The sequence below is a fragment of the Chiroxiphia lanceolata genome, chromosome 5 (genome assembly GCF_009829145.1).
Source record: "Chiroxiphia lanceolata isolate bChiLan1 chromosome 5, bChiLan1.pri, whole genome shotgun sequence".
Classification (NCBI taxonomy): Eukaryota; Metazoa; Chordata; class Aves; order Passeriformes; family Pipridae; genus Chiroxiphia; species Chiroxiphia lanceolata.
This window is the reverse complement of record NC_045641.1, coordinates 50,640,319-50,655,693: the sequence shown is the minus strand read 5'-3', so window position 1 is coordinate 50,655,693 and position 15,375 is coordinate 50,640,319. Positions and strand designations below refer to the sequence as shown.

At 44.3% G+C, this 15,375-nt stretch overlaps 1 protein-coding gene across 3 annotated transcripts in view; it reads left to right on the top strand.

Annotated features, from left to right (window-relative positions):
* Nucleotides 1-2,284: 2,284 nt before the first annotated feature.
* The window catches only part of EP300 (E1A binding protein p300), a 61,196-nt gene continuing 48,105 nt past the window's right edge, over nt 2,285-15,375 (top strand). Inside the window, exons 1-2 of one of the 3 annotated variants that reach the window (XM_032688057.1) lie at nt 2,285-2,392; nt 3,375-4,202. In XM_032688057.1, the coding sequence (XP_032543948.1) occupies nt 4,109-4,202 (94 nt within the window). In that variant the 5' untranslated portion in view covers nt 2,285-2,392; nt 3,375-4,108. Of the gene's footprint in view, nt 2,393-3,374; nt 4,203-15,375 lie in introns of those variants that run through there. The other 2 variants (XM_032688058.1, XM_032688059.1) reach the window with 2 other exon arrangements.

The window sequence follows — 15,375 nt, the reverse complement described above, 5'->3', positions numbered from 1 at the left end:
TGGCAGCTCGATTTTGGTGGAAATACGTGCTATATAAAACTAAGCACATATGTAGCTATTCGTAGGATCGAGACTTTAGATAGGAACAAGTGTCATGAAACTCTTATTTGAAACATTCGCTTTGCTCCAAACTTGTTGTTTAGTAAGGGCCTGACTTCTAAAAGCATTTAGGTGTTTATATGCATCTAGGTGTCTTTATAAAGCCAGCACTAATTCCTTATTGAACTGTGGACTAAGGGCCTCCAGAGAGTCTGAGAACCTTATATAGACTTACTTCAGTCAACTTTTAATTCTAAGGAGACTAAAAAAAAAAAGTTATAATTAGTCTCAGATGTGTTAAAAAAGTGCTTCACAAACAAGAGAAACAGCCAATCTGAAAAAAAAAAAAATTTGAGGTAACATAAGACTTATGTAATTGGAATATTTGGGAAATTTAGTAGCAATAAGAGGCAAAAAACCTGTGAGAACCACAACATTGTTTCCAAGGTGTCACTGTTAAATTTAGCATTGTTAGCCCTGACAGCTTTAGTTCTGAGACTTTCTGCTCTACAGATTATTTTCCTGTGGCTTGTCTTTGCAAGGGTCCCTCTACTTCTCGTGTAAAAGATAGATTTGCGCACTGCCTATGGCTCCAAGACTTTTCTGGAAGGGTAATGCAGTCTTTAAGCACTTTTGGAGTGGTTCGCGTTTTCCCTCTTGTGCCGGTGGAGACAACAACAATCTTTCTTGAAATAAAGCCCAAACAAGGGAAGCTGAAGAGTGGGAGTATGTGAGGGAGCTGGAGGATAACTGTTACAGGGCTGTGAATCTCCACTCGTGCCTGGTAGGCTCCTCTTGTAGCCTGTAGTATTTATTCTGTGTATTTAGTCTAGGCTCTTCCCAAATACCTGCTTCGGTTCTTACGCAGATTGCGGAGGGTTCTGCCCTGAGGCCGAGCGGCAAGGGAAGTGCTCCCCGCAAATGTCCGGTTTGGATCAAAACCCCCTGCTTTTTCCATTAAAAACACACGGGTGCCTGCATTTCCCTTCCACTCCTATCCTGTAATGGTGTGCGGCCCGACGGAGTCTGAACGCACGAAAGGGAAATGCCGGCATGGGGCATTTCCTCACGGATGAGCCCTCCGAGATTTGAGGAGAACTCCTGGCGGGTCCCTAGCCCCTGGGGCGGCTGAGGAGGGACCGCGCCGGTGTCACCTGTCCCTGCCCACGGCCCTTGGCAGGGGCGGGAGCGCTGCCAGGGCGCTGCGGTGCCTGGTACCGCGCCCTGCGCCCTCGTCGGCACTCCCGGGGGTCTGTCAGAGCGCGGGGCTTGTGGGTTTAATTACCCTCTGGCGTGAAGCGTGGGGTTTGGGGTTTTTTTGTTTATTTTTCGTTACGCCGATCTGAGCCTGCGGGAGCTCTGGGCACCCCCGGGCCGGGCAGTACAGAGCGCCCCCAGATTAAGAGGAATTTCTTCACAGAAAGGGTAGTTAGACATTGGAACGGGCTGCCCTGGGAGGTGGCGGAGTCACCGTCCCTGGAGGTGTTTAAGGAAAGACTGGACGTGGCACTCAGTCTCTAGATGACATGGTGGTGTTCGGTCGCGGATTGTACTGGATGATCTCAGAGGTCTTTTCCAACCCGACCGGAACCGATTCTGTGATTCCGTGGTCTCGCACGGAATCTCGGGGGCCCTCGGGGTGCGGGCGCCCCTCCCCAGCCGCGCTCCTCCCAGGCCGGGGGGTGCCGGCCCGGGCTGCCATGTCTGTGGCGCAGCACAGCCCGGGACCGGCGGGAGGAGCGCCCCGCCCGCCGGCGCCGCGGGGAACCGGCCGGGCGCCGACAGCCGCGAGGGAGGGAGGGAAGAAGGGAGGGCGGCGGGAGAGCCCCTCTCCGCCTGCCCGGCGCCACAGCCCACCGGGCCGGGCACGAGCACTGCCGGGAACCTCCCCGCCGCCCCAGGCCGCAGGGTACGGCCGTGCTCCCCCCAGCCGCCGCCGCGCACTTTTGGGCCGACAGAAAAGGGCGTGCGGGGCGGGGCAGGAAGAGGGAGCCTTTTTCTTTTTTTTTTTTTTTTTTTTAAGGAAACCCCCCCCCTTCGCCTTTAAGGGGCGGGGCCAGAGGAGTTTGCGGAAGAGCCCGGCGAGAGGCGGGCGCTGATTGGCTGAGCGCGGTCTCGTGACGGCGGCCGGGGCGGTCCCACCCCCCGCCCCGCCGGCCCCCCGCCTTCCATTGTGTGCGCGAGCGCCGCCGGGCCCCGCCCCCCACCCGATCACGCCCCTCCAGCCGCCGGCCCCGCCCCCGTGGCGGCCCCGCCCCCGCGGTCTCTTGGCTCATTTCCGGCCGCCGCCGCCGCCGCTTCCCTCCGAGGGCTCGGGAGAGCGAAGGAACAACAGCCGCCATTTTGTTTGTGTGTGAGCGACGGAGGGAGGAGGAGGGAGCGAGAGGCCGAGCCGGACGGGGCGAGCCAGGGGGAGGGCAGCGCACAGAGACCCAGGGGCTCGGATAGGGGACGGGGAGAGAAGCGAGGAGTCCAGACGCCCCCCCCCCTCCCCACCCCAGCCTGCCCGTCCCCTCGCTATTCCCCTCTCTCTCTGTTTCCTTTTCTCTCTTCTCCTTTTCCCGGAATTCTCTCTTGCCGCGCTGCCCCGCGCCCCCGCTTTGCCCGCTCCGCACACACGCCCCCAGAGCGCCAGGCAGGGGCAGTAGGGAGCCTGCGCTCGGCCCCCGCGCTGCCGCCGTCCCGCCCCGGCCCCCCCCCGCCGGGCAGCGCTGGGACCCCCTCCCCCGCCTGGCCATTCCGTGGCGAGTCCTCTGGCCTCCCCTGACGTGATTTTTCTCCTGTTTTATTATTTTAATTTTACCCCCCGCTCCTCTTCTCGGAGGGGTCGCTGATCGGCTTCCCCTCCCACCCCGACTACCAACCTCTTCGCTCCTTTCCCCACCCTCGCAGAGGCGAAGGGGGAGTCCCCGCCGCGCCCGAGCAGCGGCCGAGGGTTTCCTCCCTCGCTCATCGCGCCCCGCATCGCCCGTGGGTCTGCGGGAGCGGAGACGGGCAGCCCCCTCCCTGCCACCATCCTCGGCCGCCCGAGAGGGGGGAAGGTAGGCAGAGAGGGCGGGAGGGGCCGGCTTCCTCCTCCTCCTGCCGCTGCTGTGGGATCGGCCCCTCTGCCTGCGCCGGAGGGGGGGGCAACCTGCTACTGCGAGCGAGAGAAAGAGGAAGGGGAAAGAAGAGAAGAAGGGGGGGGGCAGAGAGGGTGTTGAAACCCGCCCCCCACCTTCCCATCCCGCGATCGGTGCTGCCTCCATAGCACAACAACCCCTCCTCCTTCCCTGCACAACAAGATGTGAAGCGGAGACTCCTGGGACTTATCCTCACCCTCCTCATCCTTACAGCTCCCCTTTCTGCAGCCATTAGCGACGGGCAAGGAAGAAGCGAGTGGAACTGGGGACCCCGCGCACGCCGTGCCACTTCCCCCGCCGCCTCCCCCCCAGCCCTGTCGCTGGCGGTGGGTATTTTTTCGCAGGGTGGTGTTGGAGGGGGAAGGAGCCGCTGCTAGAGGACGGTGATCTTTTTTTCTTTTTTCCTCCTCCTCTCCCCTCCTTCGCTCGCCTCCTTGTGGCGATGAGGAGGAGGAGGACGGCTCCGAGGAGGAAGAAGCTGATGGCGGCGGTGAGGAGGCAGCAGGAGGAGGAGACCCCCCGAAGGATGAAGATGATGATGGTGGCGGCGGCGAGGAAGCACCAGCACCACAACAGCCGGGATTAATTTTACTGAAAAAAAAAACCAAAACCAACCATCAGCCGTCTTTTTTTTTTCTTTTTTAATTTTTTTTTTCGCGGGGGCTTTACCTGCTCTTCCCATCTTCGCTCAGCCCTTTCGCCTGGGGGAAGAGGCCTCAACCCCCGCCCCGGCTCCCACCTCTCCCTGCTTCTCCGCTGCCGCCCTCCCAGAGCCCGAGGAGCAGAAAAAAGGGGAACTTGGCCCCCCTCCTCCGCCAGATCCTCCTTGATCGCTCTCGGCGTTATTGTTGTTCTTCAGCTGACTCGGGGCCCCAGAAGAACGCGAAGGTTTCGGGGTTCACCCCCCACAGTCTCTCTGCTCTGAGTGATTGTCTAAAAAATTAAAAATGGCCGAGAATGTGGTGGAGCCGGGCCCGCCTTCAGCCAAGCGGCCTAAACTCTCCTCACCGGCGCTCTCCGTGTCCGCCAGCGACGGAACAGGTCAGTCTCGGGGGCCCGGGCCCTCCCCAGCTCTCGGTGCCGCAATTACTGTCCTTTTCTCCCCTCTTCTGCCTAAATCTCCTCCTCCCTTTTGCTGCTGTTCACTCGAGCCTGCCTTCCTCCTTCCCGTCTGTCTCCTGTTTTCGCTCCGTTTGAACCTATTGGCGTTAATGGCACAGGGAGGGTGTTCGGATGTTTCTGCCCTTCTGGTTTTTTGGAAGTGATTGAAAGCAAAGCTGTTCAGTTTATTGTGCTTTTGATCAGCTGCAGATAAGACTTACCAGTTCGTCATTTTCGTGTCTTTCACAATAGTAGTTATTACCGAGCTCCTTGCTAAGCATAATGCCAGTTTATTTAATGCCAGTTGCAGAAATACGAAATGGTGCTAAAGACGATGCTTTTGTACACTTTTTTGTTGAACTACATGTGTACAGGCAAATGTGTCTTGTTTCTTATTTTATTTTGTGTATACAGGGGATTTTTAACATCTTGTTTAGAAACGTGATTTATTTGTCTGCTGTTTTTCTTTTTTCTTCTTACGTGCAGTCTGCTTATTTGATTTACTTTTTGCAATTCTTCATTATTCTTCCTTGCAAAAGGGTATCTAAATACTGCTTTTCTGATTCAAATAGACCATCCACTTTAGGAAAAAAACCAGCTAAAACCAAAATCCAGATACCATACTTGTGGCATAAGGTTTATTGAGATTCTTATCTTCTTAGAGATGAAATGTTATTTCACCTTATTTGCATTAAGAATCAATATGGAGTGTAGTTCGTCTTGCATCTCCCATTTCTTTGCTGCGAGACCAAAATGTCTGAAATTCCCCTGTAGACTTAAGAGCTGCGAAGATAAAGGGGCATCTCTGCAGTCCTGCACAGGTCTTTGATGATGCTGTGAAGGCGAGCTAGAGGCTGGAAATTTTAGGTGTCCCAATCCCTTGCAAATATAAACTGGTTGTACTGGGAGGGGGGGAGTAACAAAGGGCTGTTCAGCTTTTTAGTGCTTCCTGTGAAGCAAGTGAGTATTTGGTGACATTTTGCTATGAGAATACTCTGTTACCTGTCCCACAGGAGTTTCTTTGAACTCACATTAGATCTTCTTAGCCTATGGGATATGGAGGAGGCCTCCTCCTGACAGACTGGTGAGTGGTGGCATTTCTGAAGCCCCCAGTGCTCTTGTTCTATGCAGTTAAAAGCTGGCAAGAAAAAGGAAGAGTTGGGGGTTTTTTTGTTTGGTTGGATTCGTGGGGTTTTTTTGTAAAAAGCTCCTTTTTTGACAGTAAAGAGCAGGTTTTAGTAGCTGGTTTCTGGTTGAGCAGTGGACGTGATTCTACTTGGAATCATCTCCAAAACTTTGATTTTTGCCTTTCCTATTCTTGGTGAATTACGTACTAGTTTTGAAAAGTTTGTAACTTGTAATGCCTATTAGATACAGGCAATATGATGTTGTAATTGGAGGACATGACTATTCCTAATATCAACAGGTCTCTAGTAAGAGAGTAGAAGAGCATTGGAGAAGCTGCTCTTTAGCTAGAGCTACGTATTGGGTTTTTTCATGCTAGACTTGGAAACCAGTAATTAAGTCAGTAGTAACCATTTTTAATTTCTCTTGACAGTGGTTATTTTACTCCTTTTAGAGAGGTGAAATATAAATGTTTCGTGAGAGAAATTCTGATACTTGAAATATGTGAAAGTTAAAGACTTCTTTTGATTCAGATGAACATCCATATCTAAATTGTTTGTGATCAAATAGGGACTGGATAATTTGTGTATGTATTTCAGTTTAACAGGTGCAGACTTTCACAGAATACTTAGTCTTTTAATTGTTAACTTCTTGGGCAGCTTAATAAATGAACTTCTTAGAGTTTTGGTGAAGCACTGGGGATTGGACAGTTTCAGTAGTGCATAAATGTGATATTTTTTTCCCCAAAGTGACTGGGACTGTCATCACCTGATAGCTATGCAGAGGTTTATAGTGGTGCAAACACTTTATGTATGCTACATAAAAACTATTGAAGTATTCTGACTATTCTGGCTCTTTTTCATTGTTGTTGCCAACTAATTAGCTGAATATGTGACAGTTCCACTTTTTGTTGTTTTTTTTTTTTTTCAACATGACATCATATCTGTTTCTCTAAATAAAATCCAACCTATGAGCTAATGAATGTGTTTTGAGGCTTATATTTTTTCATTTGCTGCTGGAGAGACTGCAGTTTGTTTTGTCATACTTCTGCTGTTGTGGGAAACTGCTTTGAAGATTACTTTTTTTTTAACCTATCTGTTGGTTAAATTTGCTTTGAAATAGTGCAAGCAGCTGTCATTAAGTAAATTCCACTTATAGAATCTGTTTTATTGTCCCCACTCCTCAGTTAATTATAGAAAATAAATAACATGGTGCTTATGTACTTACTCAAGCCCTCTTTTTAAAACTGTTAGACTCTCAGCATCATTATAGGGAAGGAGAAAGGCAAGAAACTTGCACTGTTAATGGAACTTTTTCCAGCACATGTGCGTAGTGGACCTTTGAGTGTGTTTTTTGCTGTTAGCTTTTTGACTCGTTTCTAACTCTGAAATGCTGTTTTAGCTTGTTAGATACCTAAAAACGATGACTGACTCCTGTTAATTTATTCCCAAACTCACAGATGTTAAGTATATTTATATTGAAGACTAAGAGGAGTCTCTAATTCACTCATGTTTTCACTGTAGACCTGGATGACACTCTAATTCTGGGCCCAGAATGTACAACTTTATTGTTTGGTGGCATTTTTCTAAAAAGAAGTCAGCAAAGATTGTCCTAATGTGCTTGATTTATTGGCAGCAGTCAAATATTTCTGTATTTCCCACTATCGTTACTGTGCTGCACCTTCTTCTGTCTTGGAAGCCTTAAATGGTTCATGTGTTCCCTGCACAGAATTTTCTTTGCTGTAGAACATACTGTATTAGTGTAGTTTTGAGTTGCTTTGTTAATGCCAGTTCCTTCTTTAGGAGGTAAGAGTAACATAAACTTCCAGGGAAAGTGAAGTGTTTGTAGCAAGTCTCTTGTAATAAACATTTTGAAGTAATTTAGAAAGTCTCGGTATAGGCAGTGTCCTGTAGTATATTAGAATTTTTGAATGGTCTCTTTTTTGCTTTCATGTTGTGTAGCTCTAGAATAATTTCAGGGGCAGGACTGTGCAGGATTTCATTAAACTGCCAGAGGTTTTTCAACAACTTTTTTTTTTTTTTCTATTTAAGTGTTACATTTGTTGCAAAGAAGAATGGTAATTATCCATATATCTTGTCCAGCCCTTAAGTTTTCCCAGGGCCATTACAACTGCACAGTAGTACCATCTTTTGGTGGCAACAGTATCCTAGTTTGGGATGTGACTTTGTGGGTGCTAGCACAGCTCTTCAGCATGGTTACATTGATGTAAGTACTTGGCCGGTGTAGCTCATCTCACCTTTCCTTACCGGTAGCAACACGGTTTTGATATGTTGCACCTATGCTAACAGACTTTCCTAAATATTGTATTAGCAAACTGGTGTATACTAGTCCCCCCCATTATCATAGAATAATTTGATTGGGTCCTGAGGAGTTATCTCCTGGAGTAAAATGAGTGAAAGTCATTCATAAAGATACATTTTTGATTGCATGTGTTAAGCCACTGTTGTTGGTTTCTCGTGGCGAGGGGAAGAGGGGGACTTTTTATCTGTGAACCCCTCAACTTTTCCTGCAGTAGTGTGGGAGTGCTGAAATTGCTATGTACAGATTTCTATGTGGTATATTCAGGATGGTGGAGTTTAATCATCTTTTACAGCACACACTCCCCACACACACTGCCTCTCCCCCTTAGAAATAACCTGTTTCCTGTGAACTGGGAAAGTGTTTTGGGCTCTGGGTTCAGAACCACTGTGTTTCCTCACAGAGTAAAGATGGACTATACCCCCTGCTGCAGCGTGTTTGTGTGGTATCATGTGTTTAGGTTGGTAGATCAGAAAATAGGATTTTAAGTGCTTAGTGTTTTGGGCTCGCTGTGACATTGGAAGTCAGTTTTCTTCAATTACTTGGCACGTGTGTTATATCAGAGATCAGAGAATGTATTTGTGGTATGTGCCTGAACGTCCTTCGGTTTACTACATCCAGAAGTCATGTTTTTCTGCATAATAGCACATCTTCAATCTCCTTTGCAGTACCCATCTTTTGTCAAGTCTGTATGTTCCTTTTTTTTCAGGAACTGTTTCCGACCTTTAAAGTTTTACTTTCCCTCACATCAAAGGTCTAAGATTTGTAACAAAACCTCTTCTGGACTACTGCAGTTTTGACTGATACTCAGCTTTCATTTGTTCCAAATGGATCAGGATGTTTCATTTCTCAAAATGAGTTGTATTAATCTTGTCTCACTGCCCTTTTCAATTCTGTTTCCAGACAGCTGTGTGTTTTTTCCTAGTGTTTGTATATACTACAATTAAAATTAATTACTTTTCACAAATAAATTTTCTGGCTGTCGTTTAGGACCAAGTCATTAGCTGCATTTAACTTATAGCCATCAATTAAATGTTTTCATCCCTTGTTGTTGAGGGTAAATGCTGAACTTCTACTGTAGGAATTCTGTTTTCTTCTGTCTTTACAACTTGGAGAAAATTACTTCATCATTAAATTTCAGTTTTGTATGATTTAGTGTGTGTTTCCTCCGTAGGCTACTTGATCGTCTCCACTGTGCCATCTTAGTGTCTTGCTTAGCTGCCTTAGCAGGAGCAGCCTTTCAGTGCTTGTTCCAGCAATGCAATGGTACTACTTCAGTCTTTCTTATCACCTGAACTAGTGTTCCTTCTGAGAGGGTTTACCCCAAAATCGTTTGGATTTATTATTTGACGAGTGGAGTAATTTTGCTGTGTAGATTTCATTGACAAATAAACAATGCACACCTGTCTCCCAGGATCTGGCTTTTCTGTCTTTACTTAAACTGTAGCAGCAGGCTGAAGTAAAATGCATCTGTCTCTGCATATGGTGGTATGCCTGACAAAAAACTTCAGTGGGTGCACTGAATTTGTAGGACTTCAAGTAGAAGTTGAACTTGGGCAGATATCCTCTCCCTGAAGAGTAAGTGACATATCTGACAACAGTGTCCTCCTCCTAAATAGCAACAAGTTTTCTTAAAATGGATTGACGTATAAATATATTTAAAGTTGGGTTAAAAACTTTGTGCAGTATTCTCATTCAAGCACTTTTTGAAGAAGATGAGTAGGAGCATTGAATTCTGGTGAACTCAAATCATAGTAACTTGTGGTTCAGTTGATGATGTCAGGTGTGTTTACAGGAACAGCAAGGACATAAAATCATAGTTCAATCTAGGATTTTCATTAGAAATTGCAAGTTGGTTACAGGACCTTCAAAACCAGTGCAGGTTATTTTCAGTTATTTGTTGTTGTGAGATGGGGCAGATAAAGATTTTGCTTTTTTCCATTTGATGGTGTGAAACACCTCTGTACTGCACCTTTTGTTGCATTTCACTAGAGTTTTCAACCCTATCTGTTTGTTTGCAGAATCATGATTTACTATTTCTTGCTTTGTAGATCTCCCAAATACCAGTAAGTAGGTAGTTTCTCTCTTTTTAAATGAGATTGTAGCAAACTCTCACTGTTAATGAACTAAAATTTAATTTTCAGAGGTTTTTTTCTTTTTTTTTCAGAATTATAATAAAAAGTAAAATTCTGGCAAAATGGTGGTGTATGGCTTTCTCAGTAGAAATTTTGCTGAATCTGAACTACCTTTTATGTATTCCTGGATATAATTTCAGGAAATCTCAGGAATTACTGGTTTAAGATAATGAAATCTGATCTGCTGACTTATGTGGGTTTTTTTATTGTATATTTTTTGTACATAAATTCAGCATTGCGCTTTGCTTTTACTCCGGAGTAATGTTGAATGAACCCGAGTCAGTAGTACTCAGAAAACTGACTTTTTGGTAATTGTACATGCATGTTGTGTCATTTCAAAGTCGTCGTTAATTTGACAATGGAATGAACTTTACTCTTTTCTTGAAGCTGGTATGTAATGACTTCAGAAATGAAACTGATTCATTGTGTTCATGCCCGTAAGGGTGTTCCCTTCCTATCTGCATGTACCCATTTTTTGTCCACGAGCACAGCAGACCAGAAGGGCTTCTCTAGCTTTCCAGACTTGTGGGCATGGTCGCCCACAATTTATCAGCCCCACAGCTGAAATGCCATTCTTACTATTAAACAGTGCTACAGACCAGTGATAGGTAACTTAAGGTGGTCTCATGGGAATTTCAATGACATACACAGGATAGTGTTGGGAATAAGAATACTTAGAGACTTTTGACTAAAGGTAACCCAAAGAAATTTATGCAAATAGCAACGTGTTCACAAGGAAAGTAACTGTGTGACTTCCGCACTTTGGAATTAAAGTGTCAAAATTTCATCTTATTTCATAGAATCATAGAATATGCTGAGGTGGAAGGGACCCATCAGGATCATCGAGTCACACTCCTGGCCCTGTGCAGGTCATCCCAAGAGTCACACCATGTGCCTGAGACTGTTGTCCAAAAGCTTCTTTAACTCTGTCAGGCTCGGTGCTGTGACCACTTCACTGGGGAGCCTGTTCCATTGCTCTGCCACCCTCTGGGTGAAAAACCTTTTCCTGATATCTAACCTAAGCTTCCACTGACTCAGCTTCCTGCTGTTTCCTTGAGTTCTTACGCTGGTCATGAGAGTGAAGAGATTGATACCTGCCCCTCTGCTTTCCCTCGTGAAGATATTGATGTCCCTTCATTTTTAATCAATTTAATAGATTAATTTAAATTAATTCTACATTTTAAGTTAGGGAAAGCATTTTGGCAGAGCTTGTGTTGCCATTGGATAATTGTGGCTTCATAGAGGATCTACATGAAAAACCACCTCTTTAATGGTAAGAATAAATCTGACCTCCAAAACACTGTATAGCAAAGTTCCTACCCAGGTTGGTGTGAGAGACACTTAGAGTTTTAACCTCTTTCTTAGACATGTGGGTTTTTGTTTGGTTGAGGTTTTTTTTTTGGTTTTTGTTTTAACTTCCCTTATAAAACTGCCTGAACATATCAAGCTTAATTTTCTGCCATTGCAGAGGCCTTGGGAATTGATGACTTTATTAGCACCTTGTTTCAAGTCTGTGCTTCACCTTTGCGTCTGCATTTTCATGGGTACCTGAGGATTATCCTTTGAAATTGTTTCTCCTTATCTTGTTCTGCCTTTTTTGGTTTTATGTTTTGAGTTCTGGATTTTTTTTGTGGGCATGTCAGACAGTACATTTTAGGGCTGTAATGCTGGTGCTCGACTGCAAGCTCGAGTGGTTGATTTCTCTGGAATACTGGTTGTATCCTCTGGGTGCCTTCTCTGTTACATCTAGGCCCTGTTGAGTTCTGGGTAGCTTTTGTATCACCATGCAGAGAAGATACTGACCTCAGCACCTTATTGTTATTCTTTGTCTGAAAGCACAGCGAAGGTATCATGTTTTCTGTGTGGTCCAACATGTCTGTGGCTCCTGTCAATCCTGTCACATGCATGCTTTGTATTCAGTGTCCTGTATTAAGCCTTGTTCACTTTTTTCATTGTGAACACAATGACTGTGATATAGTTTGATCCACTGATGATAGGTTTCTGGGCTCCAGAAAAAAAGGTGCAAAAAGTTGACTGTTCAACAGCTTTCTAATTTGATATGTCTCTGTTCAGAATATAATATAATAAGTGGGATGCAGGGACAGGAACTGTAAAATTTCCTACTTCTGTAAGGTTAGAAACTAGGTAAGCTCTGGAGTCAGTAGTTGTCTGACATATCTGCCATGCAGGGTTCTGGAGGTGTCACTGTTCACACATGATACTGTTTCTTCAAATTATACCAACTCTTCTCCAGACTGAATGCTCGAATGTGGAGTCATAAGAGTAAAGTGTTGCTATTTTGTTGCATGTGGGCAAGTTCTTAGGAAACTAGTTTTGTTCACTACAACCTATTTGCTAGAACCAGATAGTCTCCATATTAATAGAAATTCCCATTTTATTCTGAAAGGTGAATAAAGGTCTCTCTTAATCCAGACATGAGAAAATTACTGAATCCTGACTCTAGGCTAGAAATCATGCAAAAGAAACTAGTATGTGCCACCTGAACCTTTGTGTTTATTTCTTTGCTAAGCAGTTAGTATTGATATATTTTCCTTGCTTTATAAGCCTTGTGAGAAATCTCTACTTTGCCTTCCATGCTTGGAGAGCAGTTACATCACTGGTGCTGCCATGTGCTCTTGCAGTAAAATTAACCTGAAATAACTAATTTGAAAATTGATCACTTGATAAGGCACTGAAGCCTTATTGACTTAAGGACTTTGGTTGCACACTCTGCATATGTATTAGTTTAAAGTCCATTTTGGTGCCAGGTGGGTTTTCAACCCAGGCTGGCATTTTCCTTGAATGTTGCACATTAGACATTGTCAAAAGCAGACTTCTTAGATGTAGGACCCAAAATCAAGAAAACAATCCATAATATACAATGGAAGTCAATACACTGACTTTTGAAGTTGCTTTCTCACAGTTTAGGGCACAGTTCATATTACTTAATCCAATCTAACTGGACCGCTATTGAAAGAAGTGGACCTGCTCCTTCTACTGTCTTTTCTGACCCACTTTCTCACTAGAGATCTAATGTAGTCAGGGCAAGTCAGGCCAGTTTCTTGACATTACAAAAAAAAAAAAAAAGACCTGCTTAAGTGTTCAGTAGTGGTACAGTTCCTAAAAGGAATTATGATATGCCCTTGTATGTTGAGACTACCTCAGTTAAGACTTCTTGATCTACTACTTAGATGTTGGGTTTTGGAGGTGCTTTTGTTTTCTTTCCTTTGACTCTTAGGTGGCAGTAGCAATCTGTTCTATATGTTCTTGTTACTTGTGGGAAGAAATACACTAATAAAACCATAAATAGCATAATGGGGAATCACTATGTTACTCTACTGAGATCAAGATCTAGCTCTACCACTTACTGCCAGTGTGTGACTGGATGTTTTTGAGCTCTTAGGCCAGATACTGTCTGTTTTGTTACATCCCAATTTTTCGGTGTCTGATTATACCCCAAGATCTCTAGAGACTGAGTCAGGTAGACAAACCTTTGCAGGACTAACTGATCTTCCTCCTTTGCCTTCCCACAGGCTTTATTTTGTCAGTGAGCAATCTTTGTGTGTGTCCTTAATGAAACATTGCAAGGCCAGCAGTGGGCTCAGTGTACCAGAAAGTCAATCAGTTCTCTGGATATTTATCACCACTGGGTTAAGCTATGCCTTTGGCTCCTGTGTGTGTGTATGTGCTGTTATTTTCACATAGGCTGTGACCTGTCTGGCCCAGCCTTGTTGGTTTTGGATTGGTCATAGGTAGAACTCTCTACAGTGGCCTTTAGGGTACCCGTTCAACCTCGAAGACTGAAGTAGATCACAACTGTTGTTAGATGTACACAAGGTCTTATTGATCTTTATGGTCTTTTGAGACTGTTTGTGTTTCAGTCCTGTATCTGAAAATTTCTGCCTCTCAGCAGTTGACTAAAAATGTAATTTTCATAGCTGACCAGACAACTGAAAGTTTATTCTAGTTTTGTTGTTTATCTACTGGCTAAAGAAGACTTTGAAGTTTTGGTTTTGGAAAAGACTTCTAGAAAGGGCAAACTCACACCAGAATGTTGCATTCTTGGTGCTTAACTACTTACAGTTTTGGCTTGTAGCTGATACTATTCTTTTATGACGAATCTTCTGTCATATATTCTCTAAGATTAAAAGTCCTAACAAGTTAGTCGTATATGGAAAGAACATATTAAATTTTTTGATGTAAAGAACTAATCCAATTTGGATTATTTCACAACCATTCAGATTGGGGGTGAGGGGTTTTTTTAGTGTAACTGGTGATATGTTGTGTTGAGGTATTAATAAAAAGAAAACCATTTTGTGTTTTTGACATTTTTCTTCCTGTTCACTGACTGTCACAGGCTTACCAGGCCAAGGAGCTCAGGTAGCTTGTACCTGGATGCTCCAGTTGGTAATGGCTAGTAAGCCTTAAAGCTGGAATTATCTTCTCATTTATGAAGAGAGAGAATTTCAAGAGGAGTGAGGTCTTCAGAGAAGCAGATTATTATTTTTTGTGAATAAAGATGAGCAAATCTTTGTCTCTCACAACAAGAATTGCCCTGCCCCTTTGCAGTGTTATATCTGAAATCATCTAAATGGATCTTTCTGAGAAAATACTATGCAGTGGTTTGAAAAATGAATTAGTTCTTCATATTTAGACACTTACTGATTACTATCCACGTGGTTTTGTGAAGGATTTAATATACAATGGTCTGATCTCAGGAAAGGTGAAGATTTTTGGTTTGAGACTCACCCTGTCCTGGAAGTTGTCTTTTCAAGAGCAGAAGTTCTTTCCCCTGCTACAAGCAGTCACAAATCTGACCTTTGAGCTGTGTGGGTGCTGATGGGAGGTGGCTGTCTGCTGCCATGATGATTATATTGTAGGTACAGGGTTTGTGCTGGCTCTTGTTCTTTCCAGACACTCAACTTTTGTTTTCAGCTTTGTTTGTTCATCATTAAGGACAACAGACTAACTTGTGGACTCGTGATTGTATCTTCTTCTCTTTCCTCACTCATGGGCTATTTGTCAGGTTATTAACCAGAGTGTTTTCTGGATATAGTGCTTCAACATTTGCCTGTTCATGGGGTCCTAACAGGCTTCTTAAGATGCCTGTTAAGCTGTCACCATTTTTTCTGATTGCTTTCTCTATTTCCTTGATCTCTAATTTGAGGGTTTCTTCCACTGTAACTCTTCCCATGCTCATCAATATTTACTTTTTAACCTAACATTGAACATTGTATGTTGTCTTTGGTTTTGTTTGTTTTTTGGGGGGGAGCAGCGAGTGGTGTGTGTGTATGGTGTGTTTTGAGATGTCTACTGACACACAACTCTGAATTAGTCATTTTAAATGGAAGAACTTGAACAAAGCTTTATTCTCCTCATTGTTTTTTCACTTCTGAATCTTCAAAAATACCAGTCATGCAAATGAAAGATCAGTCCTTAGTGTGCCTTGCAAAGCATCACTTCTAGCACAAGATTTATGTTAATAAAGAATGTGCTAACTGATTTTAATAGTTTAAAACAGTTCTTTAGTGGAA